This window comes from Schistocerca cancellata, chromosome 1, assembly GCF_023864275.1.
Source record: "Schistocerca cancellata isolate TAMUIC-IGC-003103 chromosome 1, iqSchCanc2.1, whole genome shotgun sequence".
Taxonomy (NCBI): domain Eukaryota; kingdom Metazoa; phylum Arthropoda; class Insecta; order Orthoptera; family Acrididae; genus Schistocerca; species Schistocerca cancellata.
The window spans coordinates 260,150,592-260,177,697 of record NC_064626.1 but is presented as its reverse complement, the minus strand read 5'-3'; the positions used below and the strand labels follow the sequence as shown (position 1 = coordinate 260,177,697).

The following is a 27,106-nucleotide window of genomic DNA, read 5'->3' as shown; positions in this document are numbered from 1 at the left end:
AGGATTCGAACCTGTGACCGTATCGGTCGCGCGGTTCCAGACTGAAGCGCCTAGAACCGCTCGGCCAAACTTGCCGGCATTACGTTTGTCTAGTAACTTTATGTGTAATGGAATTTCCGTGACTGTATGTTTGAAATGATAAGGAACGAATAATGCCTTCCATGTAAGGGATTGACGTGGACAATTTTTCCGTAAGAGTTTTATTTGTGTGCATTGTTTTATTATTGTTTCAATTAGGAAACAGATATTGTGTGAATATCACGGGAATAGACTGATAATGTGAAGGTTTGCGAGTTAATCGCTCTGAAAGAAGGTTTGATCGGCAGTTTGGGGGGAGAGGGGAGTGTGTTCTTGTGAGTGAATGATTCATGTTTTGTCTCTGATCGAGAGTCGCATGTATTGATTTTATGTTTTGTGTCAGTCTTTTTAGATTTGACATGGCCATGATCTCTGTATATTTGTTCTTTTCTTTTCTTTGTTCCGATGGTAACTTTTTTTTTTTTGCTGATAATTGTGGGTTGTATACTAGTTGGAGAATATACTTTCTTTGTATATTACGGATGTGGCAAACCGATGTTTCTGGCTGGTAGTAACTTAATTTCCATTTTCAGTTTTTTGTGGTGCTGTCTTTTCTTTTATTGTGCCATATACGCGTGAGTGTGGATCCGTGGCTATCATCACGATTGTGGTGCGAGTTTTGAGTGGGATTACTATATAAGAGTGGATGAAAGTCTAAATTAAAGGCAATAAATGAAAGTAGAATAATTGGGTTGTCATGGCAGGTATTGTAGGAAGAGAAATTATTGAGCATCAGATCTGAAGAACGTGGTTCAAAGGAGGTTTTGATTTTGCAAATAATGTTTCTTTATCAGGCTATGATGCTCTTTTAAATGTGTTCTGTGAATAATGAGCTTACTTGAAGTGAATATTTGTGTAGGTGTGATTTCCCTCTAAAGCAGAGGTTGATAGGCATAATTTTGTGTAATGAGATATGGATTATTGAAAAGAATGAGGGGGTTGTTGGATTCCCGTATATGAACGATTGTCAGGCAGTGTGCCATCTTGTGGTTCTTGGTTGAAGCTAGGCAAATAATGTGCATGAATATATTATAGTTAGCTGTGTTCTTGGGATTTATGTGTAGGTCTGAAAAATTTGTAGCGTCTGGATTCGCGCTAAATAGCGCAAGCGGTTTTTCTTTTTGTGTGTTTTTATTTTGCCTCCTAAAAAGGTTTAGAATCTTTTAACATGGAAGTTTTCCTCACACCGAAAGAGAGAAAAGCGTGAGTGTGTGTTGCCCATGGAGGTTTCCTCAGAACAGAGAGTGCGGGAGGTAGTTTATTTATGTGTAAGGGAGGAAGAAATGATTATATTGGTATGTTCTAAGGTGAATTAATTCGACCATTTCAGCTCGAACATAATCAAAGCTGTACACTTGTAAGTCTAGAAGTAAGCTGACGGCGATTTATTTTACAGAACGAACCAAAATAAGAATTAATATGAATGAAGTGTAACCCCACAGGAATTAATGAACGATCGTTTAGAGAATAATTACTTACAGCACTTCATTATAGAAGCCATTCCGGGTCAGTTTTGTGAAACTCATCTTTCTATTTTTGCAATAATCATGATTTAGCTTAGACGTGAGATTTAGTATTATTTGCAACACTTACGATACACTGGTCATATTTATTATTAGTATTGTATAAGGATCTCACTTCTTGTAAAAAAATTTCTGTTTTGAAATTTATTCTTGTATTGTTTATGACATTTATTTGGAGATAATACACTGGTTATTTGTATATTAATATTGTGCAAGAAGACTTTTTGTAAAGAACAGTTTCTATTTGGAAATGTATTTATTTAAGTGGTTTATGACACTTGTTTTCGGATAATACACTGGTCATTTGTAGTATTAGTATTATGTAACGGTGTCTATTATCGTAAAGGATAGTTCAGTTTTTGCAATAATTACGTGTTAAGATAGTCATGTGATTGTCCTCGTGTTGCTCTTGCTTGTCCTTTGGCATTTATACTTTGTGTATATGTAATCTACAATTAGAATGTCGACAGGTAGTTTCAAAGTTAAACGTATGGATGATATGGAGGAAAGGGTGGATATAACGAGAACATAAGAGTGAAATCTAAACAGTCGATACGCTTGATCTCCTTGAGGGTGCGGAATGTAGTGAATAAGCTTGGCAACGACAGTCAGCAAGAGCAGTTGCAGGAGGTCGGTGCATAATACCTCCTTTACCACATTTTCTATAGTGGTTTCATTTTTCTTATTGAGTAAACAAATCGTGAGTACTTTTTATGACTAAGTATAAAAGCAAGTATTCTCGATGTGCTTTTAGCCCTATGGCTTCCGGCCACAGCTGTGCCGGGCTTTCCTATAAGGGGAGTCCATCTGTCAATTAAGACTGCTCTCCGCGCACTTGCGTATGTTTTCTATAGGCAGGAACTACGCAAGGGCTGAGTCCGCAATACGAGGAGGCCCACAGAAAAAAGCAAAGTATTCTGCTTGTTTAGGTGGTCTAACTCGCTTCACGTATTTGATCCGCTTGTGTCAATGAGCCGAGGCCGCAGCAGACTAGACGCACCTGGTTATTCTCTGACAATAGCGTCGATACACTTGTTGCGATCGTTGGAGACAAACATGAGCGGAGACAATCAAATCTGTGTCCTTGCTAGGTGTTTTGACACCACTCAGGCTAAAATAGTGAGAAGATAACGAATTTATTTATTGGGGCCGTAGATAGCCTAATAACAGAGGATTTTCAGAAGGAATTCAAATGGTCCAACGCTGCGGCACCAGAAAGTTGATCACTCAAACATGTACTGTCACTGTTGCACGTTATCTTTGTTCTCTTTCTAACCTTATATGGTACTTTTACAATGAAGATAGCTATGAGTGGCGAAGAAGACTTGAGATGCGGCGTCGTTTCTTCAGATGGTAAGAGCTACCTAGCGACGCCCTTTGATGAGATCAGTTAGTTACATTCATTCAGAGGCAATACTCTTGAAACACGCATTTGGTTTAGTTTAATCTCAGCTAATTCGTTAGATTCTTTTCCTAAGTTCGTAAAATAGACTATATAGTCGTTCACCTCCCTGTGCATGCTTTGCAAGAGCTGCCTACGAAATTCCGATTAGGAGATGGTGGTTTCTGTTAAATGCATGTTTTAATCCACACTTACATTAATACGACGAAGATCGCAGCAAATGTCTTTTGGGACTGCCACAACACATAATCCGCGTGGCTTCATTTACCAGAGGTATTCGATTTCTTTCCCAAGTTTACTCCTTCTTGCGACCACGAGATGATAATATGTTGCATCAGTAGTCCCATAAGGATCTTGAGTTACTAAAACTATTTTTCTACGTTCGTGTACCAATGGCGTATAAGTGTGTATAACTCGATTCCACAACTTCCCGTTATAATAAATTTTCTACCTCCATTCAGCTGCTGACTCTTTAATGCAGTTATCAGCGGAAACCTATTAACCTTAATCGGCAAAGTACATACAAGTCCAAGGCATTTGATAAAAGCGTAGTCCAATAAAAAAGGTAAATCGCAGTCAGATACAATAGGATCGAACTCTGTGAAAGTGACTTCCTAGGGCACAATAAAGAATAATAATAATAATTCTCCCCACAACACGTAGTTTTTAGGGATACTGCTGCACTGAGACCGGATCCTTAGAGAATACTGTGGCACAAGAAACACTTAATTTGCATAGTCGTTCCATACCCTTAAAGTAGCTCTGTATTTTGTGTTATCACCTTGCGACGAGACACTGTTGTCGGCAGTAATGCCAGTCTGTGGATATTCTACTAAGAAATGTATAATTAAAGGCGCAGCATCAAGGCTTATTTCATCTTGAGTGTGGAGAACAATTAGATTGCTTTTCCCTATATTCTTTCCATTAAAACTATTGCCCTCGTTACATAAAGCTTATGTAAATTTCTCATAGTTCTGAAATGCGAATTGCTTATTGTCATCAACACTTCTCTTTCTGAAATTGTTACATTACAGTTTTGGCAGTCATCCAATAGTGAAGTCGTCTTGTACATTGTGTGAATGATAGTGGGCCACCGAAGAGACCTTTCTGCATGGTTTTTATAATAAAATGCATACCTCTCCCATTCCAGTTCTACTACAACATACAGCAGTGATGAGTGTCTGAGGAATAGTGAACTATGCAGTTGTAAACTTGGGGTAAGTGGATTTTTTTACAAGTCCACAGTAATGTCATGGTGATTCCTCTTAGGCGGTGTAATAGCAGCAAGGGTGTATTTGTTTAAGTAATGTTTGATGGTAATGTTAAACTTGAAACCAGGGGCAGTCACTGTAATTTATACACAGCAAGAGTTTATTTATTTAAATAATGCGCTGTGGAAATTTATAAACACTAATAAAAGTCTAGTTCTTGTGGTCTTCAGTCGAAAGACTGATTTGATGCAGCGCTCCGTGCTACTGTATGCTGTGTAAGCCTCTTCATATTTGAGTAACTACTGCCACCTATATCCTTCTGAACCTGCTTACTGTATTCAAGTCTTGGTTCCCCTCTACGATTTTTATCTCCCACAGTTCCCTCTAGTACTAAATTAGTTAGTCGTTGATGTCTCAGCTTTTGTCTTGCCAACTAATCCCTTCTTCTAGTCAGGTTGTCCCACAAATTTCTTTGCACCTCAGTTCTATTCAGTGTTTCCTCATTAGTTACGTGATCTACCCATCTAATCTTCAAAATTCTTCTGTAGCACCACATTTCAAAAGCTTCTATTCCATTTTCTCTAATCTGTTAATGGCCCATGTTTCGCTTCCATATAAGGCTACACTCCGTACAAAAGACTTCTTAACACTTAAATCTATACTTGATGTACACAAATTTCTCTTCTTCAGAAACAATTTTCATGCCATTACCAGTTTACATTTTATATCCTCTCTGCTTCGGCCGTCGTCAGTTATTTTGCTGCCCAAATAGCAAAACTCATCTACTTCTGTAAGTCTTACTTTTCCTAATGTAGTTTCCACAGTATAACCTGATTTAATTCTACAAGATTTCATTATCATTGTTCTGCTTTTGTTGATGTTCATCCTATATCTTCCTTTCAAGACCCGGTCCCTCACGTTCAGCTGCTCTTCCAAAACTTTTGTCCTTTCCTGTGTCTGAGAGAACGGCAATGTCATTGGCAATTTTTACTCCAAATTTTCCATTTGTTTCCTTTACTGCTTGCTCAACGTACAGATTGAATAACGTCGGGGATAGACTACAAACCTGTCTCATTCTCTCCTCAATCACTGTTTCCCTTTTATTCCCCTCGACTCTTATGACCAACGCCTGGTTTCTGTAAAGGTTCTTCGCTCCCTATAGTTTACCCCTGCTACCCTCAGAATTTCGAATAGAGTATTACAGTCAACATTGTCAAAGGCTTTTCCTAAGTATACAAGTACTATAATCGTAGGTTTTCCTTTCCTAAAACTAGCTTCTTATTTCAGGGTCTGTACTGCGTGGCGTGTGTCTACATTTCTCCGGAATCCAAGCTGATGTTCCCCGCGGTTGGCTTCTACCAGTTTTTCCATTCTTCTGTAAAGAATTCGTGTTAGTATATTGCAACCAAGGCTTCTTAAATTAATAATTCGATAACATTCACACCTGTTGACTCCTGCTTTCTTTGGAATTGGAAGTCTGAGGATATTTCGCCTGTTACAGACATCTTACTCACCAAGACTTTGAGTAATTCTAGGGGAATGTCGTCTACTCCTGGAGCCTTCTTTCGACTTAGGTTTTTAGTGCCCTGTCAAATTCTCCTCCCAGTATCATATCTTCCATCTAATCTTCATCTACGTCCTTTTCCATTTCTGTACTCTCCCCTGTATAGACTCTCTTGGTACTACTTCCACCTTTCAACTTTCCCTTCCTTGCTTAGGACTGGTTTCCATCTGATGTCTTGATATTCATACAGGTGGTTCTCCATTCTCCGAAGCCCTCTTTAATTCTCCTGTAGGCTATATCTATCTTTCCCCTAGTGGCATATGTGCTTCTAAATCCGTACATTTGTCCTCTAGCCATTCTTGCTGAGCCATTTTGCCCTTCCTGTCAATCTCATTTTTAGACGTCTGTATTCCCTTTCGCCTGCTCCATTTACTGAATTTTTATCTTTCCTCCTTTCATCAATTACATTCAGTATTTCTTACGTTATCCAAGGATTTCTACTCAGCCTCGGCTTCTAACCTATTTCATTCTCTGCTGCCTTCGATATTTCAGCTCTCAAAGCTGCCCATTTTTCTTTTACCGTATTCCTTTCCCCAGTTCTTGTCAATCTTTCTCTAATGCTCCATCTGAAACTCTCTACAACCTTGGTTCTTTCAGTTTATGCAGGTCTCGTCTCCTTAGTTACCCGACTTTAATTTCTACAGTTCTGTAATTCATAACCAATGAATCGTGATCATAGTCTGCATCTGACCCTGGAAATGACCTATAATTTAAAATATGATTCCGAAATCTCTGTCTTACCACCATACAAGCAGTCTGAAACCTTCCGCTGTCTCCAGTCTCTTCCATGTATACAGACTTCTTTCATGATTCTTAAACCAAATGTTAACGATGATTAATTTATGCTCTGTGTAAAATTCTAGTAAGTGGCTTCATATTTTGTTCCATTCTCCCAGTTCATATCCATCTACTATTTTCTCTTCTCTTCCTTTTCCAATTATCGAATTCCAGTCCCCCTTCAGTATTAAATTTTCGCCTCTCTTAACTATCTCAATAATTTCTTTTAACTCATCACACATTTCTTCCATTTCTTCATCATCTGCGGAGCTAGTTGGCATATAAACTTTTGCTACTGTGGTAGACGTGAATTTCATGTCTATTTTAGCTACAATAACGGGTTCACTATGCTGTTCATTGTAGCTTACACGTATTCTTATTTTCTTATTCATTATTAAACCTACGCTTGTATTATCCCTATTTGATTCTGTATTTAAAACCCTGTGTTTATCTGACCAGAAGTTCTTCCTGTCACCGAAATTCACTAATTACCACTATATCTAACTAACGTACCCATTCCCTTCTTTAAATTTTGGAACCTACTTGCGCGATTAAGGGATCTGACAATCCACGTTCCGATCCCTCTTTCTCCTGATGACGACATCCTGCTGAGTAGTACACGCCTGGAGTTCCGAACAGAGGACTATTTCATGTTCGGAATATTTTACCCAAGAGAACGTCTTCATTATTTAACCTTACGGTGCAGCTGATGCACTCGGGAAAAAATTGCGGCCGTAGTTTCCCCTTGCTTCCAGCCGTCCGCAGTACCACCATAGCAAGGGAGTTTTGGTTGATGTTACAGGGTCAGATCAGTCAACCTTCCAGGCTGCTGCGCCTGCAACTATTGAAAAGGCTGCTGCCTTTCTTCAGGAACAACTCGTTTATCTGGCGTACGGAAATCTGTCTGTATCGGTGAGGGACCCAAGCCTCCCCACCAACGACAAGGTAATTTAATTTGTGGTAAGGCCTTACGGGACCAAACTGCTGAGGCCATCAGTCCCTAAGCCTACACACTATTTAATCTAAAACTAACTTACGCTATGGTCAACACAAATACTCATGCTCTAGGGAGTAATCGAACCACCGACGGGGGGAGCCGCACGGACTGTGACTGGCGCCTGAGACCATGCGGCTACTTCGCAGGGCCGTGGTTCAAGAGGTGGGGGGAGGGGTGAGTAGAAGTTTCATGACAATGAACAATAATCTAAGTCTTCATTTTGATGATGATCATAAAAAGTAGTTGGAAGTGGGTATTTAGGATACAGGAAGAAAATCGATCACAAATTGTAGCAGATTGGCCTGAAACTGTAACGAATTACCCCAGAACTATAGATAGCAATGGAATGAAGTCATACACTGGAATGTGAATACCAAAGCGTATGGGCAATCATTACATCATCAAATTATAGTAATCCTACGCACTTATTCTGGGTGACCATGACGTTTTTTGGGTCATAGATTATAGTAATTAAGATAATTCAGCCTGACCTGACATTTATACGTGATCCAATAGATCTAGAGGAGTGGGGAAGGTGGCTATTTTGGGTAATTAACGTTATGTTACAAGTGTCTAGTCATAAAATAAACCTGCATAAACATAAGAGAATGAGTAAGCAGTTTTTTTGGATAAGTACGTTAAACCAAACGGCCGATTCGGTTACTTAAGTCGAACAAAGGGCCCATTGTGCTGGACTGTGACAACGCAGTTGTAGATGGGGTGAAAAGCGAGTCTGAACGTACCCTGCTCCCTACATATACACTGCCTGACAAAGAAAGTGAAGTACTCAATAAATCATTATCATCATCATCATCATAATTTAAGACTGATTATGCCTTTCAGCGTTCAGTCTGGAGCATAGCCCCCCTTATACAGTTCCTCCATGATCCCGTATTCAGTGATAACATTGGTGCCTCTTCTGATGTTAAACCTATTACTTCAAAATCATTCTTAACCGAATCCAGGTACCTTCTCCTTGGTCTGCCCCGACTCCTCCTACCCTCTACTGCTGAATCCATGAGTCTCTTGGGTAACCTTGCTTCTCCCATGCGTGTAACATGACCCCACCATATAAGCCTGTTCGCCCTGACTGCTACATCTATAGAGTTCATTCCCAGTTTTTCTTTGATTTCCTCATTGTGGACACCCTCCTGCCATTGTTCCCATCTACTAGTACCTGCAATCATCCTAGCTACTTTCATATCCGTAACCTCAACCTTGTTGATAAGGTAACCTGAATCCACCCAGCTTTCGCTCCCATACAAAAAAGTTGGTCGAAAGATTGAACGGTGCACAGATAACTTAGTCTTGGTACTGACTTCCTTCTTGCAGAAGAGAGTAGATCGTAGCTGAGCGCTCACTGCATTAGCTTTGCTACACCTCGCTTCCAGTTCTTTCACTATGTTGCCATCCTGTGAGAATATGCATCCTAAGTACTTGAAACCGTCCACCTGTTCTAACTTTGTTCCTCCTATTTGGCACTCAATCCGTTTATATTTCTTTCCCACTGACATTACTTTCGTTTTGGAGATGCTAATCGTCATACCATAGTCCTTACATTTCTGATCTAGCTCTGAAATATTACTTTGCAAACTTTCACTCGAATCTGCCATCACAACTAAGTCATCCGCATATGCAAGACTGCTTATTTTGTGTTCACATATCTTAATCTCACCCAGCCAGTCTATTGTTTTCAACATATGATCCATAAATAATATGAACAACATTGGAGACAGGTTGCAGCCTTGTCTTACCCCTGAAACTACTCTGAATCATGAACTCAATTTACCGTCAACTCTAACTGCTGCCTGAGTATCCATGTAAAGACCTTTAATTGCTTGCAAAAGTTTGCCTCCTATTCCATAATCTTGTAGAACAGACAATAACTTCCTCCTAGGAACCCGGTCATATGCCTTTTCTAGATCTATAAAGCATAGATTCAATTCCTGTTCCACTCATAACACTTCTCCATTATTTGCCGTAAGCTAAAGATCTGGTCCTGACAACCTCTAAGAGGCCTAAACCCACACTGATCTTCATTCCAATTGGTCCTCAACTAATACTCGCACTTTCCTTTCAACAATACCTGAGAAGATTTTACCCACAACGCTGATTAAAGAGATACCTCTGTAGTTGTTACAATCTTTTCTGTTTCCATGTTTAAAGATTGGTGTGATTACTGCTTTTGTCCAGTCTGATGGAACCTGTCCCGACTCCCAGGCCATTTCAATTATCCTATGTAGCCATTTAAGACCTGACATTCCACTGTATTTGATGACTTCCGACTTAATTTCATCCACCCCAGCCACTTTATTGCACTGCAATCTATTGACCATTTTTTCCACTTCCTCAAATGTGATCCTATTTCCATCATCATTCCTATCCCATTCTACCTCGAAATCTGAAACATTACTGATCGCATTTTCACCTACATTGAGCAACCCTTCAAAATATTTCCTCCACCTGCCCAAGGCATCCACAGGGTTCACCAGCAGTTTTCCTGACCTGTCCAAAATACTAATCATTTCCTTCTTACCTCCCTTTCGAAGACTGCTAATTACACTCCAGAATGGTTTTCCAGCAGCTTGACCCATAGTCTACAACCTGTTTCTAAAGTCTTCCCACGATTTCTTCTTGGATGCTGCAATTATCTGTTTGGCTTTGTTTCTTTCTTCAACATAACTTTCTCTGTCTACCTGGGTTCTGGTATGTAACCATTTTTGATACACCTTCTTTTTCCTTTTACAGGCTGCCTTGACTGTATCATTCCACCAAGCTGTTTGCTTCTTCCTACTTTTACACACTACTGTTCCAAGCCACTTCTAGTACGTTCCTGTACCTTGTCCATTCCTTTTCCAATGACTGTAATTGACTACATTCAACTAACTGGTACCTTTCTGAGATCGCTGTTATGTACTTGTGCCTGGTTCCCTTATCCTGAAGTTTCTCCACTCTTATCCTCCTACATATGGACCTGACCTCCTGCACTTTCGGCCTCACAATCCCAATTTCACTGCAGATTAAATAATGATCAGTGTCATCAAAGAATCCCCTGAATACACTTGTGTCCCTCACAGCCTTCCTGAATTCCTGATCTGTTATTATATAGTCAATGACAGATCTGGTTCCCCTGCCTTCCCAAGTATACCGGTGAATGTTCTTATGTTTAAAAAAGGAGTTTGTGATTACTAAGCCCATACTGGCACAGAAATCCAAGAGTTGTTTCCCGTTCCTGTTGGCCTCCATATCCTCTCCAAATTTACCCATAACCTTTTCATACCCTTCTGTTCGATTTCCAATCCTGGCGTTAAAATCACCCATGAGCAGAACACTGTCCTTGTCCTTTACTCTAACAACTACATCACTGAGTGCCTCATAAAAACTATCCATCTTATCTTGATCTGTCACTTCACAATGCGAATACACTGACACAATCCTAATTTTCTTGCTAGACACTGTCAAATCTATCCATATCAGTCGTTCGTTTACATACCTTATTGCAACTACGCTGGGTTCCATTTCTTTCCTGATGTAAAGCCGTACACCCCATTGTGATATTCCTGCTTTGACTCCTGACAGGTAGACCATGTATTCTCCCACTTCCTCTTCTTTCTCACCCCTTACCCGAATGTCACTAACAGCTAAAACGTCCATCTTACTTGCAGCCTCTGCCAGCTCTACCTTCTTCCCAGAGTAGCCCCCATTGATATTAATAGCTCCCCATCTCATTACCATTTGTTTGCCAAGTCGTATCTTAGGAGTCCCTGGTTTGTCAGTTAGAGGTGGGACTCCGTCACCTCCAAAGGTCCGAGGCATTTTGCTCTGATTGTTGCCAGCATCATATTTAAAGTACCAGGGAAGCAGGTTTCTAGCCTTACTTGCCCCGAGTCCCATTGGGTTTTACCCCTAACGGCTGAGGGACTAACCGGTGGATTTGGTAGTCTTTGCCGTATGAGCACAAAGGTGACCACGACTCAGAATATGTCCGAGATGCCCAGCCTTATTCCAAAGTAACTGGTATCCCGACTGTCGGGACCACTTACTTGACCATTCATAAGTTGCCCGTGGTTCATGAACTAGGACATGACTACAGGAACCCACACCATGAACCACAGTACTCAATAAAGAAAGAGGAAATGAGTTGAGAGAGTATGTTCTGTTATTTCAGTGATTAGATCATCGAGCCGTTACATAGCTATTGCTGTGTTGATGACAATGTGTCTTTGTCTAATCTTGCGGTAAGACACGGTACTCAAATTATTTTGGACGCGGCACTCGAATTATTTTGAAGATGGCTGAATATTCAGCTGAAACTAGTGATCACCGTGTGCTGTATATTTGCGATATGGACTTTTAAAATATTTTTTGTACAGTTTTTTATCTTCATTAAACTTTTAAAATCGCTTGTCTCCTCCATGACTCTGACATGAAATAACGGACATATTATAAATTCATACAAGAATTTTATTTCCATGTTCTGTTGCACTATGATCTGTTGTGAATTGTAACGAACTTTACTGTCATTAGAGATTGTTTGGTTTACACGTGTAACGCCGGAAATGCATATCCTCCTATTTCCATCTATTGTACTATAAATTTGTTTTCCTTATTTTTGTTACCTGAATATATAACATTTCTGTGTCTTCGTATATTGTAATTGTTTTACTATTTGTATATATATATTTATGCATTTATGTCGATGTATAATTGGTTTGTTTCGTAAATATTATTTGTATTTTTACGCTGGGTCTTGCCTAGGGAAAACTGCTATCGAACGATTACATCGATAGGTCGTGTGAAGAATAGAAGTGTGCAGGATCTTTGGTAGTGTTAACTCTGTCGCGTGGAGCGCGGGCAGAGAGAGAGAGTCTGGCTGGAGTAGCGAGTGGAGCAGGTGTGTTGTGTGAAGCTCCCGCGAGTTGCCGCGCTTTCGTGGTTTGGCAGCATGTAATTGCGCTCGACTTGCGATGATAGTTTCTGACATGGTGTCGCGGACGGGAAACATTAGCTGGCGCACATCAAGAGCCCGTTTCGCCTGGTGACCGTGTCGAGAAGAAGGCGCGCCAACATCCAGCTTCTGCAACAGCGACGGCCGATAATGAGTGACTGTCGCCACCTCCTCGATCGACGGCTTCAAACCTTCAATCAACCAACAAGGAAGACTGGAAGCACGTAAAGTTTTAGAACTGTATGGCAGACCTCAGCTTTTCAAACTACCATTTTCGTAACTATAATTACAGCAACTTAGCGTGAACATTTGTTGCTCATTGTCCCAATTGCATTACCAAGCAGGGTCCCTTCCTTTTCCGGAATGAACCCGAGTGTCGTTGAAATTCAAACGCCAGCATTAAAGTACTATAATTCGATTTCAATGCTTTAATTTCAAAGTTCAGTTAAAGTATTCATAGCTGGCCACAATATTTAGATAACACAAGCACAAATTAAGAGTGCGAGTTTTGTTACCGTATTTTAGCTTACCTGTGACTGCAGCTCAGCTTGGTACGTACTAAATTTTACTATTGTTCAGAATCATTTAATTCAAGTTCAAAGTTAAATCTCTTATTTCTAAATTGCGTAGATTCAAGTAGCTTTTGAAATGATTGTTGAGGTAGTCCAAGACTAACCGTGTTTTACTGAATTTCGATGTGCTTCAGAAAGAAAGCTCACTATTAACTTCAGTCACTAAATTAACTTTCGATTTTCCTGTTTTATTAATTCTTTTGCTAAATTAAGTCAGAGTGTAGCGAAATTTATTATTTCTGACAAACTTTCAGTTTTCACACTACATGTGTCAACCTTCAGTTGCCACACTTCTAGTGCTAATTATATGTGTAATAACCTTTCTTTTTCAGTTACTATAGTAATTGTCCTTAGGACTGGCGACCGTAATTTCCCCCAAATCTCAAATATCTAATTACCGCTAGTTGATTGTTAACGTAACGGCCGCACATTTACTTTATTTATTAACTTTACCCCTTTTCAAAATTAATTTCCACCAGTTTCATTTGCATTTTTCCTTTCATTTAGATGTAACCCTTTCCTCCCTCTTTACCGACAAATTAACTTCGGTGACGATTGCTTTTCCCAAATTTCCATTAGGTACGCGCGGTTTAATTTTTCTCTGTCATTAAGGTCGGTAAGTGAGGGGGAGGTTACACACGGTTAATAAAGCTCCCTTAAAATTCGTTTGTTGGTGTAGTCTTGCATCAAATGATAGGCCGTTCAGCGAAACAATGGGGCATCCAGGGTACTCCCAAGGATTCACTTGAATTAAGGTTTCTGTTAATCTAGCTCACTTAGTGATGTTTTTGCGACTTGTTTTATGTTACTTTTGACATTTATGGTTCAAATGGCTCTGAGCACTATGGGACTTAACTTCTTAGGTCATCAGTCCCCTAGAACTTAGAACTACTGAAACCTAACTAACCTAAGGACATCACACACATCCATGCCTGAGGCAGGATTCGAACCTGCGACCGTAGCGGTCACGTGGTTCCAGACTGAAGCGCCTAGAACCGCACGGCCACATATGTTTTTTAACATTTATGTGTTCATTTACAAAGTGCCTTTACTTTATATATGTCTATCACGTTTCTACACATTGCTGTAAAGATGTCAAGTACGTTTTAATGATTAACACATTTACATAATGCAACGTACTCATTGTCGCCTTCCGAATGCCGTAATGTTAGATTTCCCGCTTCCACTGCTGAGAAAAGCCGAAGACTGGGCGCTCCCATGCGCGATTACGCTATTTTTACTGTTTGGCCCGGCACTGTGAAGTATGTGATTTAAAACTAAAGTTAATGAGTCTACAATACGCCCCCCCCCCCCCCAAGTAAGCAGTGGTTCCAAATCTTTTTTTCACCTTATGGTGGAGTGTCTTATTATTCGGATTTTCTATATGTTATAGAATATAGACCATTCTTTGTTTTAAATTCTGAGGAAGACACTCCTAGCAGTGTCGAAACCAGGTTAATTTGTTAAAAATAGTGACCGAGGGCTGATTTTCTTTCACTTGTAACTATTCACGGTCTCTGAACGTGCAGCCATGTACAAGATTTTTATTATAATATTGTTTACATTTTCTGTAGGGGTAAGTTTTATAACATTACGTATGTATTGGTTGGAAATAATAAATTTTGTTGCGGTGAATATATAAAAATAAGTTGTGTGGACTGATGATAGGATTTGTATTTTTACGTGCTTTACTAAATGACATTAAATTGTACGCTGTTTTGTAAATTAATTTTTTTTTCTCATCAATCTACTGACTGGTTTGATGCGGCGCGCCACGAATTCCTTTCCTGTGCTAACCTCTTCAACTCAGAGTAGCACTTGCAACCTACGTCCTCAATTATTTGCTTGACGTATTCCAATCTCTGTCTTCCTTTACAGTTTTTGCCCTCTACAGCTCCCTCTAGTACCATGGAAGTCATTCCCTCATGTCTTAGCAGATGTCCTATCATCCTGTCCCTTCTCCTTATCAGTGTTTTCCACATATTCCTTTCCTCTCCGATTCTGCGTAGAACCTCCTCGTTCCTTACCTTATCAGTCCACCTAATTTTCAACATTCGTCTATAGCACCACATCTCAAATGCTTCGATTATCTTGTGTTCCGGTTTTCCCACAGTCCATGTTTCACTACCATACAATGCTGTAATCCAGACGTACATCCTCAGAAATTTCTTCCTCAAATTAAAGCCGATGTTAGATATTAGTAGACTTCTCTTGGCCAGAAATGCCTTTTTTGCCATAGCGAGTCTGCTTTTGATGTCCTCCTTGCTCCGTCCGTCATTGGTTATTTTACTGCCTAGGTAGCAGAATTCCTTAACTTCATTGACTTCGTGACCATCAATCCTGATGTTAAGTTTCTCGCTGTTCTCATTTCGACTACTTCTCATTACCTTCGTCTTTCTCCGATTTACTCTCAAACCATACTGTGTACTCATTAGACTGTTCATTCCGTTCAGCAGATCATTTAATTTTGCTTCACTTTCACTCAGGATAGCAATGTCATCAGCGAATCGTATCATTGATATCCTTTCACCTTGTATTTTAATTCCACTCCTGAACCTATCTTTTATTTCCATCATTGCTTCCTCGATGTACAGATTGCAGAGTAGGGGCGAAAGGCTACAGCCTTGTCTTACACCCTTTTTAATACGAGCACTTCGTTCTTGATCGTCCACTCTTATTATTCCCTCTTGGTTGTTGTACATATTGTATATGACCCGTCTCTCCCTATGGCTTACCCCTACTTGTTTCAGAATCTCGAACAGCTTGCACCATTTTATATTGTCGAACGGTTTTTCCAGGTCGACAAATCCTATGAATGTGTCTTGATTTTCTTTAGCCTTGCTTCCATTATTAGCCGTAACGTCGGAATTGCCTCTCTCGTCCCTTTACTTTTCCTAAAGCCAAACTGATCGTCACCTAGCGCATTCTCAATTTTCTTTTCCATTCTTCTGTATATTATTCTTGTAAGCAGCTTCGATGCATGAGCTGTTAAGCTGATTATGCGATAATTCTGACACTTGTCAGCTCTTGCCGTCTTCGGAATTGTGTGGATGATGCTTTTCCGAAAGTCAGATGGTATATCGCCAGACTCATATATTCTACACACCAACGTGAATAGTCGTTTTGTTGCCATTTTCCCCAATGATTTTAGAAATTCTGATGGAATGTTATCTATCCCTTCTGCCTTATTTGACCGTAAGTCCTCCAAAGCTCTTTTAAATTCCGATTCTAATACTGGATCCCCTATCTCTTCTAAATCGACCCCTGTTTCTTCTTCTATCACATCAGACAAATCTTCACCCTCATAGAGGCTTTCAATGTATTCTTTCCATCTATCTGCTCTCTCCTCTGCATTTAACAGTGGAATTCCCGTTGCACTCTTAATGTTACCACCGTTGCTTTTAATGTCACCAAAGGTTGTTTTGACTTTCCTGTATGCTGAGTCTGTCCTTCCGACAATCATATCTTTTACGATGTCTTCACATTTTTGCTGCAGCCATTTCGTCTTAGCTTCCCTGCACTTGCTATTTATTTCATTCCTCAGCGACTTGTATTTCTGTATTCCTGGTTTTCCCGGAACATATTTGTACTTCCTCCTTTCATCAGTCAACTGAAGTATTTCTTCTGTTACCCATGGTTTCTTCGCAGCTACCTTCTTTGTACATATGTTTTCCTTCCCAACTTCTGTGATGGCCCTTTTTAGAGATGTCCATTCCTCTTCAACTGTACTGCCTACTGCGCTATTCCTTATTGCTGTATCTATAGCGTTAGAGAACTTCAAACATATCTCGTCATTCCTTAGTTCTTCCGTATCCCACTTCTTTGCGTATTGATTCTTCCTGAACTTCAGCCTACTCTTCATCACTACTATATTGTGATCTGAGTCTATATTCGCTCCTGGGTACGCCTTGCAATTCAGTATCTGATTTCGGAATCTCTGTCTGACCATGATGTAATCTAATTGAAATCTTCCCGTATCTCCCGGCCTTTTCCAAGTATACCTCCTCCTCTTGTGATTCTTGAACAGGGTATTCGCTATTACTAGCTGAATCTTGTTACAGAACTCAATTAGTCTTTCTCCTCTTTCATTCCTTGTCCCAAGCCCATATTCTCCTGTAACCTTTTCTTCTACTCCTTCCCCTACAACTGCACTCCAGTCGCCCATGACTATTAGATTTTCGTCCCCCTTTACATACTGCATTACCCTTTCAATATCCTCATACATACACTTTCTCTATCTGTTCATTTTCAGCTTGCGACGTCGGCATGTATACCTGAACTATCGTTGTCGGTGTTGGTCTGCTGTCGATTCTGATTAGAACAACCCGATCACTGAACTGTTCACAGTAACACACCCTCTGCCCTACCTTCCTATTCATAACGAATCCTACACCTGTTATACCATTTTCTGCTGCTGTTGATATTACCCGATACTCATCTGACCAGAAATCCTTGTCTTCCTTCCACTTCACTTCACTGACGCCTACTATATCTAGATTGAGCCTTTGCATTTCCCTTTTCAGATTTTCTAGTTTCCCTACCACGTACAAGCTTCTGACATTCCACGCCCCGACTCGTAGAACGTTATCCTTTCGTTGATTATTCAATCTTTTTCTCATGGTAACCTCCCCCTTGGCAGTCCTCTCCCGGAGATCCGAATGGGGGACTGTTCCGGAATCTTTTGCCAATGGAGAGATCGTCATGACACTTCTTCAAATACAGGCCACATGTCCTGTGGATACACGTTACGTGTCTTTAATGCAGTGGTTTCCATTGCCTTCTGCATCCTCATGTCGTTGATCATTGCTGATTCTTCCGCCTTCAAAGGCAATTTCCCACCCCTAGGACAAGAGCGTGCCCTGAACCTCTATCCGCCCCTCCGCCCTCTTTGACAATGCCGTTGGCAGAATGAGGCTGACTTCTTATGCCGGAAGTCTTCGGCCGCCAATGCTGATTATTTATCAAAATTTGGGCACTGGCGGGGATCGAACCCGGGACCGAAGACGTTTTGATTATGAATCAAAGACGCTACCCCTAGACCACGGGTAAATCCAGAAATTCTATTTCTCTCTCTCTGTCTCTCTCTCTCTCTCGAACGCCCCATATTTATTCTGAAATATCGGTTTGAATCTAAACTAGCAATAATTCATTCATTCTTGTCTTGAAATGCTGTATCCGTATATCACTGCAACTTTGATACTCATAGAAGCTGTACTACTCTGTATTTGTTTTCCTTTAAGATAAACCAGTAAAAACACTTGATGCATCCATGTAATTTTTCTTTACGACCTACCATCGTTAACAGTAATGAAGACAACTGTGATTATATGTGACAACATCGAAAGCAATGTTATTCATCAGAGATAAGTGACGAAAACAATTTACTAGGTGATTATTTCGTTTAAGTGGCGCATCTAGCACGAATACTATTGTCATTCTTATGAAGCTGTGGATTTCTGGTTATACTAGGGCAACTCTCCAATAAATCCAAATACTAAATACACTACTGGCCATTAAAATTGCTACACCACGAAGATGACGTGCTACAGACGCGAAATTTAACCAACAGGAAGAAGATGCTATAATATGCAAATGATTAGCTTTTCAGAGCATTCACACAAGGTTGGCGCCGGTGGCGTCACCTACAACGAGCTGACATGAGGAAAGTTTCCAGCCGATTTCTCATACACGAACAGCAGTTGACCGGCGTTGCCTGGTGAAACGTTGTTGGGATGCCTCGTGTAAGGAGGAGAAATGCGTACCATCACGTTTCCGACTTTGATAACGGTCGGTTTCTAGCCTATCGCGATTGCGGTTTATTGTAACGCGACATTGCTGCTAGCGTTGGTCGAAATCCAATGACTGTTAGCAGAATATGGAATCGGTGGGTTCAGGAGAGTAATGCGGAACGCCGTGCTGGATCCCAACGGCCTCATATCACTAGCAGTCGAGATGACAGGCATCTTATTCGCGTGGCTGTAACGGATCCTGCAGCCACGTCTCGATCCCTGAGTCAACAGATGGGGACGTTTGCAAGACAACAACCGTCTGCACGAACAGTTTGACGACGTTTGCAGCAGCATGGACTATCAGCTCGGAGACCATGGCTGCGGTTACCCTTGACGCTACATCAACGACAGGAGCGCCTGCGATGGTGTACTCAACTACGAACCTGGGTGCACGAATGGCAAAACGTCATTTTTTCGGATGAATCCAGGTTCTGTTTACAGCATCATGATGGTCGCATCCGTGTTTGGCGACATCGCGGTGAACGCACACTGGAAGCGTGTATTCGTCATCGCCATACTGGTGTATCACCCGGCGTGATGGTATGGGGTGCCATTGGTTACACGTCTCTGTCACCTCTTGTTCGCATTGACGGCACTTTACACAGCGGACCTAACACTTCAGATGTGTTACGATCCGTGGCTCTACCCCTCATTCGATCCCTGCGAAACCCTATATTTCAACAGAATAATGCACGATCGCATGTTGCAGGCCCTGTACGGGCCTTTCTGGACACAGAAAATGATCGACTGCTGCCCTGGCCAGCACATTCTCCAGATCTCTCACCAATTAAAAACGTCTGGTCAGTGGTGGCCGAGCAACTGGCTTGTCACAAGACGCCAGTCACTACTCTTGATGAACTGTGGTATCGTGTTGAAGTTGCATGGGCAGCTGTACCTGTACACGCCATCCAAACTCTGTTTGAGTCAATGCCCAGGCGTATCAATGCCGCTATTACGGCCTGAGGTGGTTGTTCTGGGTACTGATTTCTCGGCATCTATGCACCCAAATTTCGTGAAAATGTAATCACATGTCAGTTCTAGTATAATATATTTGTCCAATGAATACCCGTTTATCATCTGCATTTCTTCTTGGTGTAGCAATTTTAATGGTCAGTAGTGTATTTTAATAAAAGAATGCACGCCATCTGACGATGATTTGCATGAATCCGAGACCGCTAACGCTGGTTATTGAATAAAATATACGAAAACCAAATTGCGGGTGGTTGCTACTGTACATTAGAAACAAGGTAACTTGTTTCAGGAATGAAATTTTCACTCTGTAGCAGGGTGTGCGCCGATATGAAACTTCCTGGCAGTTTAAAACTGTGTGCCGGACCGAGAAACAGAGTTTAAATCTGCCAGGAAGTTTCCAAGGTAAATTATAATGGCATATGAAGAGAAAGCGTATTAAGTTGTACTGGAACCTCGCTTTAGCGGGCCAGAGTCTTGTGGCCTGGTTAGTTTCGTTCGAGCGAGGAGGTGAGAGGGGCAGGAGCAGCAGCAGGGTACGCACCTGAAGACGACGCTCGGCGACTCGGGGCGGTCGTGGTTGCGAGCGCGGTACAAGATGGCGGCGAGCGGCGGGCCGCGCAGGTTCATCTCGACACGCGCGCGCACGAACAGGTACATCATGCACAGCAGCGGCAGCACGTACCTGCAACAGGGGCGCGCCGCGTTCAGCAATCGTACTCCTTCCTGAAACTGCGTGACAACAAAATACTGTGCCCGCCAAGAGCAGTTTCCCTTTCCAGACACACCGCGTCGTTTACTTATGACTACCTTCCAAAATTCCAACAACTGTAATTAATAAGAACTCTTAAGTATAAATATTTTCATTGTAATTTTATGCTTTATTTTTTGGCAAGGACAAAAAGCATGACAGAATCGGATGAAAAACCTTGTGGAGCATAACAGAAGACTCACACACTCACTGGTCATACCGGACTCGAGAGCCCATTACCGCAGCAACGTATTTTCGCCATCTGTCCCTGTCTTGGGCTATTTCCTTCCATTCACCTTCAATACCTAGGCTCCTCAAATCGGCCTTCACATTGTCCTCCCATCTACGCCTCGGTCTCCCCACAGGACGTTTTCCCTGGAGGTGCCCTACCAGTACTCTGCGTGTTGCCCTGCCCTCATCCATTGGAGCTACGCGACCCGCCCATCGCAGCCTACGTGATTTAATAATACTGATTATGTCAGGGCTTGAATAGAGTTCGTGAACCTCTTCGTTATGCAGTTTTCGCCACTCTCCGCCAATGTCATTACTTTTTGCTCCGAAAATTTTCCTCAAAATTTTGTTTTCAAATACTCGAAACGGCTTTTCATTTTGCACAGTGAGAGACCAAGTCTCACACCCATACAGCATAACTGGTACAATAATAGTTTTGTATATTCTAATCTTTAAATTTCTAGACAATATCCGTGATGAAAGTAATCTATTCAGTGAGAAGTAGCACTCATTTCCCGCCCGTAATCTCTTCTTCAGTTCGGATTCAATCTCGTTTCTCGAAGTGATGTCCTCGCCTAGATACTTAAATGTGTTCACTTTTTCAAACTGCATGTCTCCAACTCTTAACATTTCCTGGTCTACTGCTGTTGGCGTTCTAGTAGTAACCAGGTATTTAGTTTTGTCTTCACTTATCTTTAGACCTACAACTTCACTAGCCTTGATTAACGCATTCGCATTTGCTGTTACCGATTCTTTCCTATCGCTAATGCTGTTTAGATCATCTGCATACCCTAATATCTTAATATTTCCGTTTAACTCCACACCCTCTGAATTATCTGCTGCCATTCGTACAATATATTCTAGGACTAAATTAAAAAGTAGCGGAGAGTATCTCCCTGCTTAAGTCGGTTCTTTATTATAAATTCTTCTGACTCCAATTTCCCCACGCGTACTCTACCTTTTGTGTTTTTCAAACTCGCTCCTATAAGCCTAACGTACTTCTTTGGTATTACAAGTTCCAAAAGAATTCTGTACAACTTTGATTGCAATACTGAATCATATGCTTTTGTAAAATCTATGAAAAGATTATGAACTGGTTTATTGTATTCCCATTTCTTTTCCAAAATTTGACGCAGATTTTCGGTTTTTCATTGCTGTTATTTCCTCTGATGAACGTGGAACTCGTAAAAAGACTGAAAAATTTTGACCCTCCAGGTTTCAAGGTACATAAAATACAATATTACATGAAGTAGGGAAATAAAAGAAAACTTAGTCCGTCCATCGTACTCTGATTTTCTAGAAAAGTGATAAGTGGTTGAATACTACATAACATCGGTAGCATCTCCTATTGACTCTTATTTTCTGAAACTCTGCTCAAAACTCATGCTGCAATAGGCAATCAAGCCATTATTTGGGCATTACGAATGGTCAGTGCTAAAGGGTAAAAACTGTGATTCAAGAACTATGTTTCTCATGGTAATTTGTCCTTTTTCAAGGGCTACAAGCAGATAAAGGCATAATATGTAAACACATGCAGCACATCAGCTACTTTCTCTTTTTATTGTGTATTGTGAACTAATTGTTACGTTTTTAATTTATTGCTGCAACCAATTTCCTTCCTCCTTTATCATTTCATAGAAATGGGAGACAAATGCATGTACCTTAAGCCACGACACACGGCGACAGAGACGTTGTCTGAGCAATGCTGTACCAATTCTTGTGCCATGGTTTTGTTTCTGTCTGCGTTGTTATTAAAATGGCACAGATCGCTTTTCTCATTTTCTATAATGATGTAATATTTCAAACCAATACAACTTTTATGAATAAAAATTTCTAATATTCTTTAAAAAAAGGTTTACTTAAAAATGAAATGTTTAAGCACAGCTGCTATGGCTTAGTGAGATTTCTGGTTGTTAGTAAAAGATAAAGAACACATGTTACAACCGAGATCAAACAAATATCGAGAAAAACGTTTATTCAGAATGTCGTTTTTAACCTGTCGGTTCTTCCCATCACTACTGACCACCTAGTTCATCCAGTAGGTCGGACCTCATGTCACGCCTTACTTTTACTTTATTTGGATGATGTTTCGTGCATTCTGGTCTATTGTAAACTGGAGTACTGACATCTTTACGGTTAAACAACTAACAAAGAATGCTGGGTCATCTTTTGGAGTAAATAATGAAATAAATCTGTATCCCCGAAGATATGGTTTTAACGCCGTGCAACTACGTAGTTGGGTCGCAAATAAAGATTTATCACACATCTGAAGCGGTCTTATTCATCATGGTTCAATTCAACAGCTGAGGATGACCACAATACAAAATTTTCTATAAACTAATTACTTCTGTGAAACCTATGCGCTAAAGAACCTAACACTGACAATAAAAAGCAATCATTGAAACTAATAATTTATTTGAACAAATCCAGGTGCTTTATTAGCAGAATATTAAATAGTTGTTTCAGTTTATTCGACGAATACTTTATAATGTGAAACTTACGAACGCTTAGCTTAATTGCACACGTATCAAAAATAGCAGCATACAAAGAAAGTTGAGGCCACATTCGCAGAAGGTAAATAATGACTTCCGGAGAAAAACCTAAATTATAGAGGAACGAATGCATAACTTTTCTTAAATATACAGAAAGGATTTGGTGAAAACATGAAGAAAGCAGGAATAAAGTATAGAGATCAACTGATACCGAAACTTTACAAAAACGGCATACGTGTTAATGGTGGCGCTCAACGGAAGAAGAACCAGCTTCAGAAAGGACTCGATAAAGGCTGTGCTTCATTATTGGCACTCTTATTAGTATTTAACAGTTATATATATATATATATATATATATATATATATATATATATATATATATATATATATACACTCCTGGAAATTGAAATAAGAACACCGTGAATTCATTGTCCCAGGAAGGGGAAACTTTATTGACACATTCCTGGGGTCAGATACATCACATGATCACACTGACAGAACCACAGGCACATAGACACAGGCAACAGAGCATGCACAATGTCGGCACTAGTACAGTGTATATCCACCTTTCGCAGCAATGCAGGCTGCTATTCTCCCATGGAGACGATCGTAGAGATGCTGGATGTAGTCCTGTGGAACGGCTTGCCATGCCATTTCCACCTGGCGCCTCAGTTGGACCAGCGTTCGTGCTGGACGTGCAGACCGCGTGAGACGACGCTTCATCCAGTCCCAAACATGCTCAATGGGGGACAGATCCGGAGATCTTGCTGGCCAGGGTAGTTGACTTACACCTTCTAGAGCACGTTGGGTGGCACGGGATACATGCGGACGTGCATTGTCCTGTTGGAACAGCAAGTTCCCTTGCCGGTCTAGGATTGGTAGAACGATGGGTTCGATGACGGTTTGGATGTACCGTGCACTATTCAGTGTCCCCTCGACGATCACCAGTGGTGTACGGCCAGTGTAGGAGATCGCTCCCCACACCATGATGCCGGGTGTTGGCCCTGTGTGCCTCGGTCGTATGCAGTCCTGATTGTGGCGCTCACCTGCACGGCGCCAAACACGCATACGACCATCATTGGCACCAAGGCAGAAGCGACTCTCATCGCTGAAGACGACACGTCTCCATTCGTCCCTCCATTCACGCCTGTCGCGACACCACTGGAGACGGGCTGCACGATGTTGGGGCGTGAGCGGAAGACGGCCTAACGGTGTGCGGGACCGTAGCCCAGCTTCATGGAGACGGTTGCGAATGGTTCTCGCCGATACCCCAGGAGCAACAGTGTCCCTAATTTGCTGGGAAGTGGCGGTGCGGTCCCCTACGGCACTGCGTAGGATCCTACGGTCTTGGCGTGCATCCGTGCGTCGCTGCGGTCCGGTCCCAGGTCGACGGGCACGTGCACCTTCCGCCGACCACTGGCGACAACATCGATGTACTGTGGAGACCTCACGCCCCACGTGTTGAGCAATTCGGCGGTACGTCCACCCGGCCTCCCGCATGCCCACTATACGCCCTCGCTCAAAGTCCGTCAACTGCACATACGGTTCACGTCCACGTTGTCGCGGCATGCTACCAGTGTTAAAGACTGCGATGGAGCTCCGTATGCCACGGCAAACTGGCTGACACTGACGGCGGCGGTGCACAAATGCTGCGCAGCTAGCGCCATTCGACGGCCAACACCGCGGTTCCTGGTGTGTCCGCTGTGCCGTGCGTGTGATCATTGCTTGTACAGCCCTCTCGCAGTGTCCCTAGCAAGTATGGTGGGCCTGACACACCGGTGTCAATGTGTTCTTATTTCCATTTCCAGGAGTATATATATATATATATATATATATATATATATATATATATATATATATATATATATCGCAGAACTGTTAGAGATACGTGTAGAAAAAATTTGTAGTAAGTTCCTGTTTGACCAAACTGCTGTGGTCATCGATCCCGAATCTTACACACTACTTAATCTAACTTAAACTAACTTAGCTGAGACATATTGACAACATGTAGTAGCTGTTTTAATTGTAAATGAAGCCTTGAAGCCATGTAAACAAAGCAAAAATAAAATCGGGCTATGGGAAAAGAATAAAAACGAATGTAAAACAAAGGAGACATTTTTTGTCAAAAGGTGGGAAGAAGCTAAATACAGAGTACATGCAAGTAACAAGCTACTGTGACAAGTTTACTAATTTACTTACGTAGGGAGCAAGATCACTCGAGATGTACGAAACAAAGATGTGAGAAGTAGAACGGGACAAGTAAACAGTGCCTTCAATAATAATAACAATAATTACAATAATATTTTAATTACATTGGTTCACTGTTCCGTCGTTTTATTCACTATGAGTGCAAACACACATGACACTGGTGTAATATTCTACAATATTATTCTCTTTGGTAAACCCATTTTTGGCTGTTACCCCATAATTATGTAAAAAGATAAATATGTATGGCTGTGAAATTGTTGTAGCATCAAGGACTTCATTTACAGAGCATCTCAGTTCGGTTCCAAATATGACAACTGTTAATGTAAGATTTAGAACTAAAAAAAAAATTAATTCAATAAAAATGCGATGCAAAAGCTACTGAACTTTGATGCAATATGCAACACAATTTTTTTAGAAGAAAATAAATTGAACAATAAACTTTGGTGAAATGTTCAAATTGAGTGGATGAACAAATTAATCTTGTCTTTGACAGGTCCAGTATAAAAAACAGATAAGATACAGAAGTGAGATTGAGAAATTAAGTGAAGCAGCTGTGATTATACAAACTAAGAGCAAATGAAGCTATAGTAGTTGAAACAAGGGAAAAATATGGCATGTGAGGAGAAGGTTGTTTACCAAACGGTCTGGCTGGGATCATGAGTAGTATCTCAAGTTATAAGTGGCGAGTAAGGGGGCTGTTTCTGATTATTCAGTGCTAAGTGTGGGCAAATGGTCATACGTTTATGAATTTCCATTATTTAAAGATAATTAACCTTCCTCCCTTGATGGATGTGATGTAGGGCTTCTCGTGAATATGGCCTTCTTTAAGCAGGTGGTCTGCGGAAGTAGAGTCTCCTTTTCTATGTTCCCAACTTTGTGATGTTTCTTCAAGCAGATGCATATTGCCATGGTAGGTTGACCTATATAGGATTTGCCATAACTATAAAAGATTTTGTATATTCCACCCTATTCCATAGCTGAAGAGTTAAGTTTAGTAATGGCCAAAAAATAATTATTAGTATAATAGGTTTGTTTAAAATTAATTCTTCTGCTACCAGTCACGATTTTATTTATTCACTTTTCACACGACGCGTTTCGGGAAATGGTTCCCATTGTCAAGTGCGTTTTTTGTGTGTATTGTGCCATTTCTATGTGATGTTGTCGATGTGTGAGAGTCTGCTTCATTTCGTTGACTTTACTGCAGTACATAAGAAACACGCAATTTTTAGTTGGTTATCGATCTTTTTGTGAAGTTAGTGGCGAAATTTAGAAGAATTTGTACTTAACAGTTTTCTTATGGTTCATTTGTGCAGAGCCTCATACGCACTAAACATCACATACTACTTTCTTTACAATTTAAACATCGAAAATTTCGTACATAAACAAAACAATTACGAAGATGTTTCTACAAAATAGTCAACAGAAATAAAATTATAGGTCTTCCACAGAATATGATCTGTTTTTGTACAGAGGCTATTTATCTTAACGCTTTGGATCATAATTTACTTATATCGCCTTTACAATTGTGCTTGTCTCTGTGTGTGACTATTTTTATTTAAGTATACTACCGAAACATCTGAAGCAATTCACTGAT

At 40.9% G+C, this 27,106-nt stretch overlaps 1 protein-coding gene across 1 annotated transcript in view; it reads right to left on the bottom strand.

Annotated features, from left to right (window-relative positions):
• The window catches only part of LOC126168752 (G-protein coupled receptor 83-like), a 187,306-nt gene that overhangs the window by 46,530 nt on the left and 113,670 nt on the right, over positions 1–27,106 (bottom strand). The window contains exon 3 of the mRNA XM_049920587.1: positions 20,375–20,515. Coding sequence (XP_049776544.1) covers positions 20,375–20,515 — 141 coding nt within the window. The remainder of the gene's footprint in view (positions 1–20,374; positions 20,516–27,106) is intronic.